Consider the following 16,376-nt stretch of genomic DNA (forward strand, 5'->3'; position numbering starts at 1 on the left):
GCGTAGTAGTCTCGAACAGCCTGCACCCGAGCCTCGTGCCGTAAGTTCTGGAGTAGGCGCTTGCAGACGTTCTGGATAACATTTGTGCTGTCCCCCTCGTATCCCTCCTCACACCTGTAGAATGTCTGCAATCAAATGAGACAATATTGATTAGTACAATTAATAACTAGCTAGTTGAAGATTTTGAAATGTGTAAAGGAGAAATTACCCAGAACGTCCTGATCACCATGTCTGCCCTCGTGTCGCACACGACACCGTCGATAATGACATCCAGCGGGGCCGGGGCAGCCACGTAGTGCTCCCAGCTCAACCCAAGCTCTGGAAGCCGACCCTCACCAGGCAACGTGACAAACCCCGGGAAGTTTTGCCAGCAAAGAACTCCAAGGACGGAGTTGGGCCGGCGGACACTATGATGGTGGTCCCAACCCCTGCAGCATGACAAGGCCAACGCATTAGTTATTTCAAGAAACGTGAATGCGGAAGGTACAAAAATATTAAATGCACTTACGTACCTCTCCCCATCAGGGAAGATCAACCACCTCTGCTCGCGGGTTGCCGGCACGGACGGGAGCCGTGTAGCACCACGCTGGTAGACGGTGCCACCCTCCTCCTCAAGATCAGTCGGCTCCCCGCCATCATCAGCATGGCCACTCGGCTCCTCGGGCTGATCCAGCCAGGTACCCCATCCGGACGTGTGCTCCTCCGGGGTCTCGTGGGCCGAACTCTCGTGGGCCGAAGGCCAGTCGACCCGAGGCTCGTGGGCCCAAGACCCGTGGACCGGAGGCTCGTGGACCGGAGTCCGTGTAGCCTCCTCCTCGGACGAGTCCACCCTAGCAGTCACGTGCTCGGGTGAAACAGCTGGGGGTGGCGGCGAGGAAGGTGCCCTAGCAGTCACCCTACCTCCTCTCCCGCGACCACGTGCCCCACCTCCTCTCTTCCTACCTCGTCCCCTGCTGGGCACCGCGGTCGACGAAGAAGGGCCCGGCGGTGTGGACATACTGTCCAGCAACGCTCGGCGGAGAGGTACGTCTGGAATCGAAGACCTCAGACCACGCGCCGACGAAGAAGGGGCCTTGGCGCGCTCCCGACCAGCGCCCACCATCTTTCAACACCTGCCATGAAAAACAGTAAACGAAATTAGTACAACATAAAAAAAAGACCGACATGAATAATAATATGTGTATCACTTAAGTGTATCATCATCAAGTACAACATTAAAAAAATAATACCTGACACTACTAATAATCTCGATCAGTATCATCAATAAATGCATAATCATCATCATCACTATAATCAATGACGGGCTCATAGGGTTCAGTGGCATCAACATGTGCAAGGCCACCTTGACGTAATCGGTCAAGCAATGACAGGTCATCCGCAGCAGTAACCTCTTCTTGTTCCGGCTCTTCTTGTTCCTCCTCTGGGGTGATGTCGGATTCACTGTCGCTGTCTACTTCAATGTTTTGGGGTGAAGTATAGCGGTTCTTGAAACGCTTTTTGGAAAGACGTGTCTCTTGGAAGAATTCTCCTTCATATGTGTCTGGGTTAATGTGAGGTTCATAATCCTCTTCCTTTGGGGGAGATAGTCTAGCACGTGGCGGCACTTCATAAACGACATCCCAACCTTTTAGATTTGGATTAGTTTGGCAGGCCCACGGTAGATAGAATACTTGGGTCGCCTGTTGAGCCGTAATATAGACATGAGGAACATCTAAATGGGTGCTTTGGTTGATTTCAACTAGCCCTATATGTTCATGAGTCCTTCTAGTCTCCTTCGGCTGAAACCAATAACATTTGAAGACTACGACATTCGGTGGGTTTTCACCATAGAATAGAAGTTCATAAATTGCTTCAACTCTCCCATAATACTCGGTACCTCCTTCGCCGATAGCAGATACACAACAATTTGTAGACTTTCGGTCGGCCATAGATAGCTCTTTGCCATAGGTACGAAAGCGATACCCGTTGATGTCGTATTTGTCAAATGAACGGACCTTATAGTCAAAACCATTAGCCACTTGTCTCAATTCGGCGTCCATAGACCCTGAATTAGCCTACAAGTTTAATATGAAAGGATTGTTGCATTACGCACAAATTAGCGAATGAAACCGGGATAGCCGCCTACAAATTAGCCTACAAGTCTAATAGAAATTACCGTTTGTTTGAACCAAGAGATGAAACCGGGATAGCCGCCTCCTTGCTTTGCGAGAAGCTCATACTCTTCGACAGAATCCTTTTGGATCACCGCTCCATACGAGAATAAGGCGACGTATCGACTGTATGAAATATCCAGGAATAAGAGCAGTTCAAAGGAAATAGAAGTTGCGAAACTATGTACCGAGAACTTACTCGATGTACGGCCGCACTTCTATCAGGTTGTTGAAGATATACAACGAAATGGTCCGCCATTGTTCGTTATCCAAAGATACTGGATTTGAAACACTGGCTGGTGCGAGATTCCCTTTGAATAGGCTGAGGTTGGATCCACCCTTTTTAGGGTCGTCAGCATTGTACCGAGGCTTCGGATTATGCAAATGACGATTTTTGGCTTCGTAGTGTGCTGTCACGAAGTTTGCCGCCTCCTCAGTGATGAATGCCTCAGCCATCGATGCTTCAATTCTACGTTTATTTTTACATTTTTGTCGAAGCGTCTTCTGCATCCTCTCAGTTGGGTAGCACCAACGATTTTGCACGGGCCCCCCCAATCTTGCCTCGGTCGGGAGATGCAAAATCAAATGTTGCATTGGATTAAAGAAGCCCGGTGGAAAGATCTTCTCTAACTTGCAGATCAACTCCGGCGCCAACTCTTCCATTTCTTCTAGCACGCCAGGCGATAGTTCTTTCGCACAAAGAACACGGAAGAAATAGCTGAGTTCTGCCAGTACTAGCCATTCATCCTCAGGGATGAAGCCACACAACATCACCGGCATTACCCGCTCAATCCATATGTGCCAATCATGACTCTTGAGACCAAATATCTTCAATTTATCAAGACTGGCTCCCCTCTGTAGATTCGCTGCATACCCATCGGGGAACATCAACTGCATTTTCACCCACAAGATAATTTCCCTCATAGCTGGCCTTCCAAGATTGAACCATGCCTTTGGCTTCGTCCAGTTCTGCTTTCCTTTCGGTTCTTTCATGTTTTGTAACGGCCTATCACATAGCGCCTCCAGATCGACTCTAGCCTTAGTATTATCCTTTGACTTCCCATCTATGCCGAACAATGTACCAAAAAGTGCCTCGGCGATATTCTTCTCAGTGTGCATCACGTCGATGTTGTGTGGGCAAAGGAGGTCTTTGAAGTAAGGCAGATCCCATAAGCATGTTTTGTGAGTCCAGGCGTGCTTAGAATTATACCCCTTGAAGTACCCTGGACGCTCTGGATCTGGCTCGAGAGCGTTTAACTGATCCAGGGTCTGTTGGCCTGTCAATGCATGTGGTGCAGAGTTTTTGACAACTCTACCTCTGATGAAGTTCTTCTTGTCTTTCCTGAACTTATGGCGAGGATTCAGGAACTCTCTATGCATGTCGAAGCAAGAAAACTTGCGACCGGCCTGAAGCCAACGAAACTCAAGAGCTCCCTTGCATGTGGGGCACGGGAACCTTCCATGCACACACCAGCCAACGAATAGCGCATACGCCGGCAAGTCATGCGTCGAGTACATGTACCAGACACGCATTATGAAGTTCCGTTTGCTATAGGCATCGTATGTCTTGAACCCATTATCCCAGGCTTCTTGCAATTCGTCCTTAAGCGGTTGCATGTACACATTCATATTTTTCCCTGGATAGTTGGGCCCTGGAATTATCAACGTCAGGAAAATGTTCTTTCTTTGCATAATCTGTCCGGGGGGGAGATTGAGTGGAAAGACAAATACGGGCCAACAACTGTATTGGGCTGCCGTCATACCAAACACACTGAACCCATCCGTGCTGATGCCGACTCGAGGATGCCTCGGATCTGCCGCTTTGTCACCATGTAATTCATCAAACTTTTTCCACGCAACACCATCCGATGTGTGTACAATCATCAGATTCCCATCTGCATCTAGTTCGGTTCTTTTGCCCGTTTTGTGCCATGTCATCTGTCTGGCCGTCTCTTTGACCATGAAAAGACGTTGAAGTCTTGGTACGATTGGCATATACCGAAGAACACTAACGGGGATTTTGGTCTGTGTCTTCTCACCCATACCGTTGTCTACCACAACATACCTGGAAGACTTGCAAATGGGACAATAGTTCAAGTCCGCATAGTCAAGCCTAAACAAGACACATCATTTCTCACAGGCATGTATCTTATCATAGGGCATCTTCAGTGCACGGAGGATTTTGTCCGACTGGTACAGGTTTGCAGGCATTACATGGCCTTTGGGTAGAAAGCGTCCAAATACTGTCATCATTGCATCGTAGCATTCTCTGCCCAAGTTGAACTGAGCCTTCAGAGCCATTACTTGTGAGATGGCATCCAACTGACAAAGCTCAGTGTGCTCATGGAGCGGACGTTTTGAAGACTCCAACATTTCATTGAAGGCCTTTGCAGATTCCTCCATCTCCTCGTCCGAATCCCGAGCATCATCAAAGTCTTGCACCATGTTTTCCATCCCGGTACCATGCTCGTCGGTCCGACGACGATCCACCTCAGCTCGGTCACGTTGGGCAGACTCACCATGAAATGTCCACACCGTATAGTCGGGCGTAAAACCACTCTTCTGCAGGTGTTTGCCCATTTCAGCCTCTGTCCTCTTTTCCCAATTGCCGCACCGTAAACAGGGGCACCAGGTTTTCCTCTGGCCATTTGCAAATGCGGCTCGCACAAACCCCTTGGTTTTTGTGAACCATTCAGTGCTCCATTTGTTCTGACCAGTGTGACCGGTGTACATCCACGCACGATCACTCATCTTGACTTTCAGAGCTACTAGACACACAACAAATATATATATATAATTCACCATGTATGTATTCATCAGTTGATCTACTTTGTCAATTTTATTACGTCCATGCAACCTACACTCTAATAGGTAATGATAGGTCCTAATCCCACCCGAGTATGTTTAGATTGGGTTCATTTTCCCATGCTATGCCCCGGATCCTACGCAAAATTTCGGCAGCACCTCCCCGCTGTTCTCCTGATACACGTCTCTGCAATAAACAGAGAGGATGTGTACCCGGAGAACAACAGGGGAGGCACTGACGAAATTTATGCGTCGGATCCGGAGCAAAGCATATGGGAAAACGAACCCAATCTAAACATACTCGGGCTGTCCATGGATAGCGTTGGACAATTCGAAAGAATCAAGGTTATAAATATGCAAATGCATGCATATTTATAACTATGACGCTTTCGAATGGGAGACACATATTGGTTACGCATAATGATGATTCAAGACACATATATATCTAGCTATCAAGTTTCATCGGAATAGATCAAATAATTAATGGGGGAGGAGGACATGTCATTTGTGCTCACCCACGAACGAAGGGGCAGAGCTCGTCAAACGCACGGCGAGGTCGTCGAACACCAAACCTCGCAGTGATGAAACAACTGCACATTTAAAACTACCCGATCAACACAATTATATATGATGTTTTTCATAACAAAATCGAAAGATATATGACCTAACTAATAATTCACAAATATATGACCCCGTCGGCTTCTGGAAGGCCAAAGAACACCTTTTCGGGAGGTGTCGGGGGTCGGGTGTCGTGTCGGTCTCGGGGTGCCGTGTCGGGGTCGGGGTCTCGGGGTCGGGGTGTCGGGTCGGGGTGCCGGGTCGGGGTCGGGGTGCCGTGTCGGTGTCGGGGTCGGGGTGTCGGGTCAGGCTCGGGGTCGGGGTGTCGGGGTCGGGGTCGGGGTCGGGGTCTCGGGGTCGGGGTGCCGTGTCGGTGTCGGGGTCGGGGTGTCGGGTCAGGCTCGGGGTCGGGGTGTCGGGGTCGGGGTCGGGGTCTCGGGGTCGGGGTGTCGTGTCGGGGGTCGGGGTGTCGTGTCGGTCTCGGGGTGCCGTGTCGGGGTCGGGGTGTCGTGTCGGTCTCGGGGTGCCGTGTCGGGGTCGGGGTCTCGGGGCCGGGGTGTCGGGTCGGGGTGCCGGGTCGGGGTCGAGGTGCCGTGTCGGTGTCGGGGTCGGGGTGTCGGGTCAGGCTCGGGGTCGGGGTGTCGGGGTCGGGGTCGGGGTCGGGGTCGGGGTCTCGGGGTCGGGGTCTCGGGGTGTCGGGGGTGTCGTGTCGGGGGTCGGGGTGTCGTGTCGGTGTCGGGGTGCCGTGTCGGTGTCGGGGTGCCATGTCGGGGTCGGGGTGCTGTTTCGGGGTCGGGGCTTCGGGGTGTCGTGTCGGGGTCAGGGGGTTAGGGGGTCGGGGGGTCGGGGTGTCATGTCGGGGTCAGGGGGTTAGGGGGTCGGGTGTCGGGGTGGAGTCGGGGTCTTCTTCTTCTTCTTCTCCTCCTCCTCCTCCTCCTCTTCTTCTTCTTCTTCTTCCCCCTTCTACTTAACCTAAACCTAACTAATTAAAACTAAACTATTTAAAGTAATTAAACCTAAACTAATTAAACTAAATAACCTACACTAATTAATTCTAAACTGAAAAACTTAAACTAAAAAACCTTATCTAAACAAAAAAACAAAAAAACAGAAGAAAAAAAATGGGATCGAGGGGCTCACCGTGGGGGGCGGCGACGGGTCGGGGAGGGGCCGGCGACGGGGGGGCGGGGCGGGGCGGTGGAGGAGGCGGGGCGGCGGGGGGCCGGGGCGGGGCGGTGGAGGAGGCGGGGCGGCGGGGGCCCGGGCGGCGGGGGGCCGGGGCGGCGGGGGGGCCGGGGCGGCTGTGGGCCGGGGCGGCGGTGGGGCGCGGGGCGGCGGGGGGCCGGGGCGGGGGGGCGACGGGGCGGTGGGGCGGCGGGGGCGACGGGGCGGCGGGCGGCGGCGGCGGCGGGGTCGGAGGAGAAGGGCGCGCGAGGACGAAGTGAGTAACGGGCGGGGGGGTACTTGCCGTTAGTCAAGTGCCCTCTTTACCGTCCGCCAGCCTTTGCCGTCCGCCTTTTTGCCTCTTTGTCGTCTGCTAGCGGACGGCAAAGAGGTGGGCCGTTAACATTTTTTCAAATGAGCGGGGGGTGGGGGCCACCACACTCTTTGCCGTCTGCCAGCGGACGGCAAAGATTCTTTGTCGTCTGCTGGCAGACGGCAAAGAGCTGGCAGTGGCAAAGAGCTTCTTTGCCGTCAGCCTTTTCTTTGCCGTCTGCTTATGCGTAGCTGATGGCAAAGAGCTGCTTTGCCGTCAGCTAGCAGACGGCAAAGAGCTGGCAGATGGCAAATTAGCTGATTCCAGTAGTGCACATGTAACAGACTCTGACTAGAGGAGTACTAGGTGACAAAAGTAATTTTGTTCCAAAAAAAATGAATTAGTAATATTTGAGAAAATGGTTAAAACTTTGACAATTCATAGAAAAATAACCGTAGCTCGGATGAAAAGGTTTTATATATGAAAGTTGCTGAGAAAAATCCAACGAATCTGAATACACGGTCCGTTCATCTGTCACATGCCTCTAGCATGCTGAACATGGAACCGTCCCCTCTCTTTTCATCTGTCCGGAAAATGTCAGACGCCGGAAAATCCCCTCAGGATGTTTTCCCTCTCCGTCTGCAAAGTCTAGCACTTTGTTAGTTCACCCCTAACACCGGGTATTATCATGTTATGCTTTGTGATGCTTTGTTTCCTTTATATTTATTGTTTCTTCCCCCTCTTCTCTCCGGTAGACCCCGAGACCTATGCTGCCCCTATGACCGACTACGTCTCCGACAACCCTTCTACCTTTACAGCAGAGCTTCCAGGCAAGCCCCCCCTTTGATCATTCTGGTATCGCCCATTCTATTCTCTTATGCTTGCATTAGATTTTGCTACTCTAATTGATTGCTCCTATTCTGATGCATAGCCTGTTTTTGTAGCTGCTGTTGTACCTTACCTGCGTATCCTGAACTATTTAGTATAGGTTGGTTAAAGACACATCAGTGACCCCCACCTTGTCCTAGTTGCCCCGCTTTATGTTCGATGACTCGATCAACGTGATCGACGTCCAGGCCCCGACACCGCACATCACCCCCCCCTTTGTTTTACGACTCTGCAGAGTTACTATCGAGTGCCGAGGGTGGTACCTCGACAGCACTTCTGATGTTAACCCTGTAGTGTAGCTATTTGGTCGTGGTCATCGAGGGTGATTCCTCCTTAACCACTTCCGATACGACTCTTTCGTGCAACCCCTCAAGTGTGAACCTCGAGGGTGGTTCCTCCTATGTTCACCTTGATGATTACATCGAGTGGAATACACCGAGGGTGATTCCTCGGGGTTTCCCCTTGGTGTTTGGACACACGGATACTTGGACTTTACAACTGTTACTTGGAAAGGCGGGTCGACCTGAGGGGTACCCGCGAGTGATGTGCAGACGGGTTGACCTGGTGGGTACCCGAGAGTTGAATACGAGGCGTGGCCGGGCATTCTTAGTCCTTGCCGCAAGTCCTCGAGATGGGGCGACGGGGTCACATCTTTCGTGAGTCTCTGCTCGTCACCGCACTACCAACATACTAACGGTTTGGATATTTGATCTGAGGGGCCTCTGGCCTGATAGCACTAACCATCACGTGGGCATAGTATGGGCGTTCTGCATCGTATGCATTAGCCGAAGCTTAATAGACGTCAGCGACTGAGCGACGCGCGCCGGGTTGGACTGCGTAAGCACCTGCCTTGTTACAGGAGGTAGCTAGGTCTGCTCACCGGCCGCGGACGCAATGTGCAGGAGTTCTCGGGGCGATGGCCCAAGACCCCTGGGGGCATAGGTTTAGTCCGGCGTGCTGACCTCTCTATTAAGCCTAGGTCGGGTTGTGGCGCATCGTTTGGCTGAGGCCGGGCATGACCCAGTAAAGTGTGTCTGGACGGAGTTAATCGAGCGTGGTGGGTAAGTTGGTGCACCCCTGCAGGGAAGAAAACATCTATCGATAGCCTGTCCTATGGTAACGGACGCTCGGAGTTGTATCCCGATCGATACAACTAGAACTGGATACTTGTGATGAGAAATGGATGGTATGGCTCTGGGATTGCTTTCTCGCAGGGGGTCGAGGAAGGATCTCTGGGCATTAATGCAACAACATGCTTGTTAATTATAATCTGCTACTCTTATCTCTTCCGATGTTGCAAGATGCTTGAAGCTGCTTGAAGATGCTAGTCTTCGATAGGCTAGGCTTTCCCCTTCTCTTCTGGCATTCTGTAGTTCTGTCCACAGATACTACCCATTTCATTGACACCGATGCATATGTAGTGTAGATCCTTTCTTGCGAGTACTTTGGATGAGTACGCACGGTTGCTTTGCTCCCTCTTTTCCCCCTTTTCCATTCTTCTCGGATGACGCAACCAGATGACGGAGTCCAGGAGCCAGATGTCACCACCGGCGATTACTACTAAACCGAGGGTGCCTACTACTACGTGGAGGCCACCGACAACCAGGAGTAGTTAGAAGGCTCCCAGGCAGGAGGCCTTGCCTTTTTGATCGATGTTGCTTTTGTGCTAGCCTTCTAAAGGCTAACTTGTTTAACTTATGTCTGTACTCAGATATTGTTGCTTCCGCTGACTCTTGTGTATTCGAGCTTATGTATTTCGAGCCCTCGAGGCCCCTGGCTTGTAATATAAAGCTTGTTTTTTTTTTAATTTGCTTCTACAGTTGTGTTATGATATCTTCCCGTGAGTCCTTGATCTTGACCGTACACATTTGCGTGTATGATTAGTGTACGATTGAATCGAGGGCGTCACAGCTGCACAATAGCCAGACGGTCAGGCGGCACGAAGAGCTTGACACAAGCAAAGAAAAAGAATCAGAAACTAACCGGAGGCGGCGGATTGGCGCGACTGTACGGCTCCTTACCGAACTGCCAACTCTCCTCGTCGAGCTTGCAGTCGGAGAAGTAGTTGACGAGCCGGACCACCTCCACAGTCAACAGCGCCTTGGTGGACATCTGGCACGAATCCCGGCGGCCGTTCATGCTACCGATCCGATGAGGCCGGGCCTGGAGAGGCAACACCCGGCGTTCGACGAAGGCGGCTAGCAGGTCCGAAGCCCTGAGGCCCTCCGACTCCGTCATTTCTTGGAGCCGGGTGAGGGCGATGGTGATGGTGGCCGACAGCGGCTTCGGCTAAAATTTCCAGTTACTCCAAGGCTAGGGCGGCGAGCCGGCTACGTAAGCCGGCAGGTTGGCGTAGTCCCGCGAATTGTGGATGTTCCGGACGTAGAAATACGACTTCTGCCAGAGTTTGGCCGACTCCAGCAGAGTGAGGGCTGGGAAGCGGATCTCAGAGCCGGTGCGCCGCACCGCCACGTAGGCCCCGCACTGAGCCGCCTCGCCTTTTACGGCGGTGCCGAGCTTGAGGTAGAAGAGCTCCCCCACAGCTCGAGCATGGGCAAGACGCCGAGGTACCCCTCGCAAAGGGTGGCAAAGGCGGAGAGCAGCACCACCGTATTCGGCGTGAGGTGGTGAGGTTAAAGATGGTAAAAGTCAAGAAAAGAGCGGAAAAAGCCGCTTGCTGGCAGGCCGAAGCCGCGGAGGAAGTGGGTCCGGAAGACGACGCACTCGCTGTCCTTCGGCGCCGGCGAGATCTCCCTCTCGGGGGGAGCACGCACCTCCATGTTCACCGCACGGGGAAGTCGTCGCGTCTGGCAGAGGAACTCGAGGTGGTCGTCGTGGATGTTCGAACCATCCCACTCGCATGGCGTCATGCTTTGTGGTTGCTTGGTGGCGGCGCGGCGAAGTCGCGCGATGGCGAGGCCGCAGCGACGCGGAGAAGTCGAGCGATGGCGAGCTGCAGCGGCATTTCGACGGCGGGCTGCAAGACAGCGTAGCACAACAGCAGGAGGAAAAAAGAAGAAGATGGAGAGCGGGGAGGGACGCGCGTGCATTTTAGCCATGCCCCTCCCCCTACTTATAACCGCGGCGGCGACGGCAAAGCCGAGGCGACGCGTCGTGGGGACGTGGGATTAACTGCTCCCACGCCCCGCACGACCCCGTGTATTCCGTGCCTTTACGACGCGTGATTAATGTGCCTGGGAAGGGAAACCGTTCGCCTCGGCCGCAGCAGATCCGCCCGCGCACCAAGGCCCGGTAGTGGTGGGCCCGGGCCTGCGGTGATGTCCCGTCGCGCGCGTGGCAGGCAGGCCGGCCTGGCCTGCTGGTGACGCGTGGCAAGCGAGCAATGGGCGGCAAGCCTGCAACCCGGCGGCGTCAACTCGGCGCCCGCCACGATGATTAGAATTCACCAGGCGGCCGGCTCCCGACAGGTGGCATCACCCGCAACCGGACGAAGCAATAATACTGAACCACTCGGAGTAGGAAGCTGCTGAGGCACTCCGGCTTGAGCCGCGGCGCCCCACCAGCTTCGGGGACTACTGTCGGAGGGATTGACCACAGGTAGCCTCATCGGCACCCCATAACACTTCAAGACATCGGGGCTAGCAAAGCCCCTCGCACCTTCCAGACATACTACCGGCTCCTTGGGCTGGCTGGTCCAGGAGGGCTGCCAGAAACGGCGCGTTCTCAGGAGGCGGCCTCAGGGAGCCGGCGCCTAGCAGGCGGCCCTGCCTTCCCTCAAAGTTTGCACCCATTTATTACGACGAGACATGGCGTGGCTACAGGACCACCTGCTCCCCCCGAATCACGGAGGGGCGTGGCCGCAGTGCGGACATACCAAGCGGACACCCCTCGCCCGACGCGGCACTGTGGCCACGCGGCTCATGATGCGGCATACATCAGCTAGGGCCATGCTCCCACGACGAGCTGTCGGTACGGCCCGCAGGCGGCGGGCCCTACCTGTCCGCGAGCAACTAGAAGACGGCGCACCCCGAGGAGGCAGCCTCGAGGGCGGGCCGAACTCTAGCAGGCGGCCCTCCCTACCCTCGGAGTCTGCGCGCCATTAATCTGATGAGACGGAGTGTGGCTAAGCACCCGCCAGGCGGCTGGACTGTAGCCATGTGTCCCCCGACAAAGCCTTCGTCATCAAGGGCGAGGCTACATCAAAAGGCAGTCAGCATGGGCCGCAGGCGGTGGGCCCTACCTGTCGGCTGGGTTCATGGCAATCGGTTGGGCCCACCCGGCAGCGGGCCCCAGCAGCTGGCGAAGAACTCGGCGCCCCAAGACACTGACGTCCGGGTCCTACATCCGGCCATATTACAATTGTACCCCTGAGGGGTAGGCCTATATAAACCCACCATGCTCACCCATGCAAAGGGTTCAGCACCCAGGCAAACACACACACATCCATAGCTAGAGAGGCAGAGGAGCTAGCCTTGCCCTTCTTCCTCCTCTAGCCGAACAGCTCAAGGAGCAACCTTATAGCCATCTATTGACATTAGTCATCATGCGGAGACCCCGCAGAGCAGGACTAGGGGTGTTATCTCCACGGAGAGCCCCGAACCTGGGTAAGACTCGTAGGCGTTCGAGATCTCGCTCACTCCCGCTTCCAGGGCCCGACGACGTACTCCTGTCCCCATCCATGATAAGCCACCCCCTGGCATATGTCGCTAGATTACCCCGACATGTTGCAACCCAACCTCGTCGGCGCTGCAATGCAGCCCGTCGGAGGTCGACTATGTTGCGGCCGTTTTTGGGATGCATCACTCCCCAGCAATGCAGGTCAGATTGGCAAGGCGTGACGGAGCTGCGATGCAGCACGCCCTGGCGTTTGCTAGTGCTGCGAAGGAACATCAACATCGATGTTGCTGCAATGTTGGAGAAGGATATGACGAGGCCTCCTATGCGTGATTGGACAGCTACATGGGGATGATTAGACAATTACAGACCCGAATGATTACCTGCCTTTGAAAAATGTTAAATGTATATAGAAAAAAGTTTTGCGATGAATACATAAAATGTGCAATATGTATGAAACAAAGTAGACTAAAAAATGTAAGTGTTTAATATGTTAATCAACAATGTACTTGGAAAAAGTAGACGCCCAAAAATATATGTTTAAAAAATATTAATTATGTATTTCGAAGATGTTAAACTTGTATATTAAAAATGTTAAATATCCATCAAAAAGGTAAAATGTGTACAAAAAATAGAAATCAAAATATATATTTTCAAAAAAATAATCATATATATGAAAATTTAAAACCTGTACTAAATAATTTTTTAGATATATACCAAAAATGTACAAAATGTGTATGAAAGAAAATAGAGATCAAAATATTTATTTGAAAAAAATGTTAATTACGTATTTGAAAAATATTAAATATATATCAAAATATGTTCTTGACATGTCCTAAAAATGTACCATGTGCAGAAAAAGTGTAGACATGTGTCAAAAAAAAGGAACTGAAGAGACTAAGGAAACAAGAAAACCGAGGAAGAAGCAGTGCAGAAAAACAAATAAAACAAAAAATGGAGAAAACCCAAGAAAGAAACAAAGAAAACCATATAGAAACAAAAAAAATCTGAAAACCGAGAAAGGGACGAAGAAAAGAGGTAAAAACTGAAGCTATAACAAAAAACTAGAAAAAGCCGGTGAAAAACATAAAAACCAAAGAAAAAATAAAACAAAACAAAAAATATTTAAAAAGAACTACAGTGAGCGAACCTCTAGCGAGCGAGTCCTAGGCTAATGGGCCGGCTCGCTCGCGCTGCACCCGACACCGGACACGAGAGTAGCTTCCATCCTGCTATAAGCGGGATATAGCTCTCGTTGAACGCCTGAACGTTGTTTTTATCGTTTCCCAGTGACTTCTACTTATAAAAGGACCACCATACATTATATATATGCATTGCATACCCTTGAATTAGTCACCAGGACCATATATGATATATATGCATACATAGACATATAAACTAATTTGCTTTTGCAAAAAATATTGGGTATGTGCATACCCTTGAATTAGAGCGTGTTCTGAACTCTTCCCAACTCTCCCAACTCCTCAAATCCAGCTACCAAGCGCAGCTTCCAACTTCACATAGCGATTTGATCCCATTCAGCAGCCACGCTAGCTTCTCTCATCGCTAAAAATGAGCTGGCAGCATCTATGGCCTGTCTTAGCGCCATAATGGGCCGACTCGAACTAGCCCATAATGGGCGACCTCGAGATATGAGGGGGGGGGGGAATATCAGGTGCTATGGGAGCACCTAAGTTTAGATGCTCCCGGAGCTTCTCAGCCGTTGGATCTATAATCTGACGGTCATCTAGGGATGCGTTGGATCTGGTTGTAATAACGGACTTCTAGGGGTGTTTTTTTGAATAAATGCACGAGCTCTCTCCTTGGCCTTTGGATTTTAGATCCAACGGCTGAGAAGCTCCCGGAGCACCTAAGTTTAGATGCTCCCGGAGCACCAGATATCTTCCCATATGAGGGGTACCGATTCGTTGAGAGGAGGACCGTACCGCTTCGAGTTTTATTTTTTCTATCGAGCGAGGGGGGTCGAACCGGTATGTAACTTGGCGGTGGCAGATCGCTGTAAATAATGGGAACTCCAACTTCATGTTTTGGTGGAGCTGGGCCAACCGGGCTCCTCGTTTTTGCACTACGCGCTGGCTAGCTTTTCAGAAGTTAGCTTCTTGGAGCCCATCCGTTCGGTTCAAAATCATTCGTGGAGTTGGAAGGTGGAGTAGTTCAGAACAGGCCCTTAGTCTAGCTCTGCCCCTGGCCCCAGGGGGCAGTCGCATGAGGCCAACGCGAGACGGACGGCGCAGAGGGCACTCTCACGCGGCGAGGCTCTCGGGAGACGGGTACTGCTGCATTCTTTGTACTAGCAGTAATGATTGTGTGCATTGAAATGATACACAGCAGCCACGGTATGCCTCCGTTTCAAAGGAAAAAAAACAGATAAGAATATAGGATACTTATGTGTGAAGCACAAGCTGCTCATTGTATGTTTTTACTGCAAAACAGCAGCGCACGGTACTGGATAGCGAGGCAGCTGCAAAGCAACAAGGCCGGCCAAGACCATGTTCCATCTTTTATTCAGAAACTGCTGATGATTCCAATGTTTTCCACTTTGTCCCCGTCGATCCAATCAGACATAAATATAATCCCCAGTGTACCAAGTCACATACTTTGCCATCTCGTCGTCAAACTTCCGTCTACCGATCCCCAAACCCTTAAAATCGTCAGAAACTTGATCGATCGTGCAGATACTTTGCCATCTCTTCGTCAAACTTCCGTCTAGCAATCCCCAAACCCTTAAGGCCGTCAGAAACTTGATCGGTCGTAGATCACCTAGCACATGGCGAGTGGCAGCAACAAGGAACCCACAGTGGCATCAGGTGACGAGGCCGCTAGCTCGGCCGCCGGTCCGCCAGGGGTGGCAGCGCCGCCGCCACAAGGAGCTGAGCCCGGGGACGATGAGGCGGCGGCGGCCGTGCTGGCTGCTGCCCCCACCAGGCCATACTACGAGTGCGTCTTCTGCAAGCGCGGGTTCACCACGGCGCAGGCTCTCGGTGGGCACATGAACATCCACCGCCGCGACCGTGCCAAACCCAGCGTCCGCGACGCTCCCAGCGGCACCACCACATCAGCGTCTCCAAACGTCGAGTGCTATAATCAGTACTACAGCCACCACCTGCCGTATCCCACAGTGCCTCCGGCGACGGCGACGCCGATGAGCACGAGCGGAAGTTTCACGCTAGCGTACTACCAGCATCAGGGCACAGGGGCTTCGACCGGAGACGCGCATGCGGATGCCTCCGTGAACCCTAGCAGTGCTAGCCCGAGGGAGCTCAGCCTGTTCGGTGCGGCAGCTCGTGACCGTGACTCGCACGGCCGCGGTGGCGACGGGTCTGGCGTGGCGCCAGAAGGGTCGGATCGGCAGGCAGGTGAGCCGCCCGAAAGGGAGATTGACCTGGAGCTCAGGCTCGGACGTCGTCCGCATTGATCGCGTGATACTGCAACTGCCGTTAACTAATGCAGCTCATACAAATACTGCGTATATTTATTTATTTATTGGTGCAAATGCTGCGTATATAATGCATTAATTCATGTATATATGTGGTTTATGGAATATGTGCATGGAGTGCGTGTAACTAATATACAATTTTTTATTTTATTTCTCTTCCAGTTATTAATATATGTATGTTTTTGTTTGTGTTTATACTGTGGACGTTGGATCTATTGCAAATCTTAGGACAGAGTCCACTCGACTTACTAGAATCTTTTCTTCGATATGTATAATTTATCCTGCCGGCCGTCCTCAACCCGTTCATGTGGGAAATTTCGGCTGCGGGAGATCTGGACCGAGGGAATTGTTACTGCAGTGAAGCCTACCACATCTCCTCTGGGGCTTCCCCATCCCAGTCGCACGGTGAGCTGCTGGCCCTTGTGCCCTACTGCTACTGTTGATGCATACTGAAATTCATCCAAGT

General features: G+C 52.1%; 1 protein-coding gene across 1 annotated transcript; it reads left to right on the top strand.

Moving 5' to 3' along the window:
* The first annotated feature begins 15,241 nt into the window (after positions 1–15,241).
* LOC109773281 (uncharacterized) lies at positions 15,242–15,973 on the top strand. The gene has a single exon (XM_040394041.2). The coding sequence runs from the start codon at positions 15,242–15,244 to the stop codon at positions 15,887–15,889; it is 648 nt and encodes a 215-aa protein (XP_040249975.2). The 3' UTR covers positions 15,890–15,973.
* The last annotated feature ends 403 nt before the right edge of the window (positions 15,974–16,376 follow it).

Source organism: Aegilops tauschii, chromosome 1, assembly GCF_002575655.3.
Source record: "Aegilops tauschii subsp. strangulata cultivar AL8/78 chromosome 1, Aet v6.0, whole genome shotgun sequence".
In the NCBI taxonomy this organism is placed as follows: Eukaryota; Viridiplantae; Streptophyta; class Magnoliopsida; order Poales; family Poaceae; genus Aegilops; species Aegilops tauschii.